Source organism: Erpetoichthys calabaricus, chromosome 11 (assembly GCF_900747795.2).
Source record: "Erpetoichthys calabaricus chromosome 11, fErpCal1.3, whole genome shotgun sequence".
Classification (NCBI taxonomy): Eukaryota; Metazoa; Chordata; class Cladistia; order Polypteriformes; family Polypteridae; genus Erpetoichthys; species Erpetoichthys calabaricus.
This window is the reverse complement of record NC_041404.2, coordinates 86,164,052-86,170,279: the sequence shown is the minus strand read 5'-3', so window position 1 is coordinate 86,170,279 and position 6,228 is coordinate 86,164,052. Positions and strand designations below refer to the sequence as shown.

General features: G+C 42.3%; 1 protein-coding gene across 2 annotated transcripts in view; it reads right to left on the bottom strand.

The window, feature by feature from the left end:
* Window positions 1-30: 30 nt before the first annotated feature.
* prl (prolactin) overlaps window positions 31-6,228 on the bottom strand; it is a 33,291-nt gene continuing 27,093 nt past the window's right edge. For both annotated transcript variants that reach the window (XM_028813528.2, XM_028813527.2), the window contains exons 2-5: window positions 4,100-4,269; window positions 1,379-1,489; window positions 1,021-1,203; window positions 31-301 (exon numbers count right to left, since the gene is read on the bottom strand). In XM_028813528.2, the coding sequence (XP_028669361.1) occupies window positions 92-301; window positions 1,021-1,203; window positions 1,379-1,489; window positions 4,100-4,264 (669 nt within the window). In that variant the 5' untranslated portion in view covers window positions 4,265-4,269 and the 3' untranslated portion in view covers window positions 31-91. The remainder of the gene's footprint in view (window positions 302-1,020; window positions 1,204-1,378; window positions 1,490-4,099; window positions 4,270-6,228) is intronic.

Sequence of the window (6,228 nt, the reverse complement as noted above, 5' to 3'; positions counted from 1 at the left end):
TAGTCTTTTTTTTTTGTTATAAATGTATGGTTATTACTGTAAGGATTAAAATGCCTGTATTGGCCAGATTTTCTTTAGATGTCTGTCAGCCTCAGCAGGATTCAGGATTCATCTTTGTGGCCCTACAGCGCAGCAGCTTCACAAAACTGTCAATCTTGTTTGAATCTCGACGAAAACAGGATAAGAGGAAGTGAAAGTTGAGTAAGTGAGACTTCTTGTCGCTGCCCATCTCCAGACCAGGGCCTCCACTCCATGGCGAAATAAGGTCAGTTGAGAAGCTGTGGAAGCCTGTGGGGTCCAGCTGTGAATGAAAAGGTACTAGTGAGTACTTGAGTACAATCACCGAAATTAGGGCCTCCCCATATTCTTATATCTGACATTGTCTTTTGGCTAATCCACATCCATGGATTATATTAGCTAAGTATCATTTATCAAATATTCAGAGAGATACTACATACAATATGCTGTACTAGTATGGGGTAACACTCCTCATTTTATAGTTTCAGCCTGGAATGCACCCAGTAGCAGCCATACCTTAGAATGATTTGTGTTGATATCACAAACTGATCTTTTAAAATTATTTTTATGCATTTATTAACAGAGTAATAGACTTAATAAAATGATGGTTTACATAGAAAACTGAAAAATGGTTTGCTACTCATGTTGCCACAGTCAGTTTCCACAGTGCTATCGTATCCCAGTCATACTGAACGTAAACATCTTAGAAATTCTGTGCACTATGAGGGGCTGGTTTACAGCATGCAGCTTTTCTGTTAGCTTTTTCTAAATAAAAAAGATACTCTTTATTACACATAAGTGAGACTCCTGTGAAAGTATTTCTGGGTTGCCAGTTTGGGGACTGGAGCAGCTTTGGCAGTGAATCCCGTGTGTATGCTGAAAAATTAAGTTTGAAGGCGATGATAATGTAAATGGCCATGTATTTAGTGACACCCCACCCGTCCTTGCTTCGCTTGAGTGTACTTGTATATAATATGGTCTGCTAATACTACATCCACTCACCTTGTTGAGGATCTTGTCTATCCCTCTTGCTAGGTTTTCTGTCTGCTGGGATAGCTCAGCCATCTTCCACAGTAGAGCGTCGTTGGCAGGGTGAGGCAGTTCCTGGGCTTCCTTGACTAAGTATAGCAGTGGGGTGCCCCAGGATTTCAGCAGCAATGCAACCATTGTGAGCAAGTCTTCTTGCTGGAGCATTAAAGATACAGAAGGACTCTTTATATAAGCTATTGAGAGCATGGCAGGACTGACCTATGTGTAAATTATTTTTGTGATTTCATGTTAAGGTAAATAGTTCAACATATTTTTACATTTAAAGACTTCCAACCCAACCACCTGCAAAGCAGAAACTTTTAAGACTCACGCTGAGTTGGAGGACTTGCTCTTTGTCTTCAGGCGTGTTCAGTGAGGATGTGTGGCACAGAGACAGAGGGCGCATCATTACCAGTTTAAGGGCAGGGGCAAAGTGGTTATTCTAGTGAGAGAAAAGAATAGGTTTAGATACAAGTTCAGTTTCTAGATGACTTCTGCTGTACATCATCTGCCTGGGCTAACTGTGAGGACGTCTTGTGACATTTTGCTACTTAACATTAAGTCTGACCGGGTCCTGCTTGATAGCTGGTCAAATGTCCATGTTCAGAATACAGGCCTTACTGCAGCATTTGTTTCAGTACAAGTATTTTGCCCAAAGATCTACATCCATAATTCCATACTGAACACCACTTAATTGAATTCCAGTTGAAGAGTGGAGCCAGTTACTGACAGGACAGAGTGCAATATAGGATCAATATTGTATTTTTTTTGTATATTAATGTGAATGGTACTACAGCTGTGAAGGCATCATAAGACAAGCATAGCCCTGTCCTCATAATAATGTGCTGTTCTAATTCTTACTTCTTTATACAACAACAGTGCTGTCCTCACCCCAGCCATTTTTGTTTTCTGCCTTGTGCAGAATTTTGCCAGGATCAGTTCTGCCTAACCTTGACTTCGTACTGGAATGAGAGATTTCAGAAAACAGAAGGATTGATGATGAATGTGAGTGCTTGCCAGGAGTTTCTTCTGGCCTTTCAAGGACCCTAAGCAACTGTACCAGTTTTGCGGCTGAAGAGCTGGACCACTGTCCTCTCTGTGTGGGTTCCTGCCCCCTAGACAGTGGCGTCTAAGCAGCCATTAACGAGTACTTTACTTATGTCAAGAATAACCCTTGTGGTTTGTTTGCAATGCTGTTGTGAGTTTTGGGCACTTAATTCCTACCTCGTTCCCAAAGCCTTTGTGTTAAGGCTTAGCTCTGCACAATCTGGCATGGAGAAAGTGGATCCACAAAGTTTAATTCAAATAGAATAAAAGTAGACCCTTAATTTTAGATATGGGTACCAGCTTCTTTGTGGACTTTTCATAGGTGGGTTGTTGTTGTGAAATGCTGTCACTTATAATCGAGTCATGTTCAGGACCTTCACCTCCAGTTTAGTCATGGAAAGCTGGAATGTGAAGTAACAGTGTGGTAAACTAAATGTAGCAGATGATCAGCATACAGTTGCTCTGTCTGCAGTACTAGAAAGCAACTGGACTTTAAAGGAATTTTTTATTTGCTCTTGGTTATTTTAGAACTTTCATAGGAATGATTTTATTATGTATTAATAGTGGTCCAGTGCCCTGGCCAAGATTTGTTCCTGCCTTGTGACCTTGCATTGTTAATAAAAATATATAATACATGGAAGTTTTACTTTGTCACTGTGTGAGCCCAGAGCCCAGTGTAATGATTCTACCACATTGATGATCCGCTTTATTCAGACTGCGCTCCCTGTTTATAATTACAGCTGTGCTGCCTTCACAGTCCCTTCATAAATCGAGTGCTACAGACTATGATGTTAGGATTTTCTTAGACACACCATGAGCTTTACTTTGCTCTTTAGTCGCTAGGTGGCCCCAGTGCAGCATCTCTGAAGACAGCTGAATTTCTAAAGTGGCCATTCTTTATTAAGCCACTTAATCCAGTACAGGACTGCAGGGAGCACATCTTATCCTAGAAGCACTGGGTGTGGGGCAGGAGTCCGCTGTATGCGGGGAGTTGGTGTAGTGGTCAAGGCCATGGACAAACTCCAAGGCAGCCAATTCCTTTCCTGCCAACATTATATCTGCCAGTGTTTCAGGCATTAAAAATATCTTCTAACAATCATAACCTATCCTGTACTTGCATAAAAGTGTTAGTCAAATGTACAATAATGAAATAAACCCTGGATGTAGTGCCAGTCCATTGAAGGACATGCTCATGCGTGTATCGACGTGGCATCAATTAAAAGCGTCTTTGGGAAGAGATAGAACCCCCCATATAGTCACCTTGAAAATACGCACACTGAAAGGCATTTGAGCCCAGGACTCTGGAGCTGTGAGGCAGTAGCTTTGCCTGTTTTGTTGCCTAAAATTATTTACGTTTACATCAAATTATTACATTTTACTGCTTGGTTTTTACTATTCAGACTGTGCATTAAATCTTTCTGTTTTCATAAATGTGTAACATTTGAACCAAAGCCTTCTGTCTTTGATTTGATGTTTAATATTTCAAACTTGTTTTTTGATGCTGCGGGTGTATTAATGCAGCAGAAGACCTTGACGGTGTATGATCAGACATGCCAGCCTTGTCTCTCCCAACAATGCTGACTGGTGTAAAAATAGCCGAGCCATCATCACCGAGACCTATTTGTAACACAGCCTTGTTAATAAGGCGGGTCACAGACTGGGCACTTCCAGAGTACAATGTGCCCACTGCCATTAGCGAGCTGGAAAGGAGCATTCAGACAGTCAGAAATACAGTATACCCCTCAAAGTTTTAGGGTGTTGTGTCTAACTCAGTTGTACCATACTGGACACAAGATAACTGATTGCCACCATTCCAGTTACTGGGCATGAAACTGTAATGGCCACTCCAAAGTGAGCGCTTCGAATTTAAGTCTTAAATTACTGAGATAAAGCCTAGAGCGGTGCTGTAATCTTGTCTAGCCCATTATTCCCAGCACAATGCTTATCCTTTCTAACCCCAATATCAGGTGTCCAGTTCACACCAGACAGGTCATCGTCAGCTTACCAGATCGTTGGAGGCGGCCGTGGAGAGGGCATGAAGGCGGTGAGAGACTTTTGCAGCTCTGTCCAAAAGATCTGTCACAAGAATGGGCTGACAGCTGCCTGCTCCACACAGAGGCTGGGGTGAGATGACCCAGTGAGGAGGCATAGAAGTGACCAGCATGGTCATCAGCACTGAAAAATACAACAAAAATACAACTTAAACAAAGTGATAGTAGTATTTATGGGTTTAACAACTTCACCCTGACTGAGATCTCCATTCATCTTCTGAGTTGTCCTCAGAGGGTGTTGGGAAGGTGATATTAAAATCAATGCATTGAGACTGAGGAGAATTGGTTATTGATAGTAATGAGAGAAACCTGAACCAAATGAGACGGGCTTGAGCAGAGACCAGAGCAAGATAGCATTGGTCCATCAATGTTCAATTTAGAGGCCAGTGGTCCTAATCCGCATGTCTCTTGGATTTACTTATTCTGATTCATGGTCACACAACAGATACTGACCGCCTACAACGTACCAGCCTGTCACACTTGTGCAGGATGAGTTTACTTATATGTTGTCAATCTACTTATTCCAATTCAGAAATTAGATAGAAAGCAACATTGAATGGCCATTACAAGGAAAATGTAGAGTGGCCAATCATGGTAACCTGCACCTCTTTGGATTGGCAAGTGTGCCTCCCTCAGAGAGCATGTTAATGCCAGAAATACCATCTCAGCCAGTAATCAAACATGGCAAGACTCATCTATGGATAGAAAGCAGCTCACAACCCACAATAGTACTGATAACAGGCAACAACAGAAAACAACAACGGCTCCATACAGAGAAAATGATGAATACTAAAATGAATCAGAATGACAACTTCCATGGTACACATCAACTCGGACCTCATGTGGAGCTCCAGCAGATTCCACTGCAATATCCTCTGCTAGATGCAGTCCAGCAGCCTCACAAAGCCATGCAAAGGCCAGCAGCTTTCAGAAAGCTGCTGAAGGAGCTCAAAGGCCATGGCTTACCTACCTGCATCTCTGGGGGTGGACAACCATCACATCTGGACCCCTGTGACCCAAACACCCAACCTCTCAAACAGACAAGGCAAGCAACTCACTTGTGAAGGATTTCCAGTCTGCAATCTGTGGTGCCATCTCTTCTGAGTCTATTTCTCTGGTAGTCCAGTCTGCACTCCCAGTCTAGTTTATATAGTTCCTTGCAGCTCATGCTTTAATGCAGGGTTCGGGTGGAGACGTAGACTGATACACAGAGATGAATTTTCCTTCAGGAAATTGGACCATGAGTGACGTCTTTTCAAAAATACTGAATAGGTACGAGTTGGCCGCTAGGTTGCTCTTACGTGTCGCCACAGACGTTTTAATGAATAATGTTTTTTATCTAAGTGTCTCTAATTAGGGAATCCTACATTATTCATCTTCAGGAGATGTTCTAAGCACCTGCTCTTTACCGGGAGTGGTGAAGGGGTCCGCTGCTGTTTCACTTTAGATTTTCTTTTGTTCTATTGACGTAGTTTGGGAAAGAATAGATCCATTCCCTAATGCACCTTTGCTAGGTGATCTTAATTGAGTTATTAGTGGGGGGGGGGGGGGGGTGTACTAGAAAATGATTTGGGGTATAATGGCAGTGATGTGCCATTGTTGTCATTTAGGCTATTCATGGTGAACTCTACTTTGCCAATTGCCTTACAAGAGCAGTGTAACATGTGGTCAGGAAGATGAGCCCTGGCGAGTTGAGCTATGTTACAAAGCAGGGATCTATAACCATGACTTTCCGAGTCCCACTCCTTGAGTGTCAACTGACAGTAATGGTTGATAATACAAGGAAGTTAAAGGTGAAAGAAGCCCATAGAGCTGGAAATCGCTCCCCAAAGAGGTCCTAGTTCTTTCTGGAAGTTAAGGAGCCTGGGGGTGACAGGGTTTCTGCTTCATTTGGGCCCTTCTTTGACATCATGCCTGGTCTTTGCCAGCTTGTAATTTATATGAAGAAATTTAACTTATGGTAAGAGTCCATTCAAGCTGCCAGTACTATTTCATTACCAAAACTGATGGATTTCTTGTATCTTTTAGCTTTCTAGACATTATTTGAATGTCTTCATGGCCTCTACTTAGCTACATGCATCAG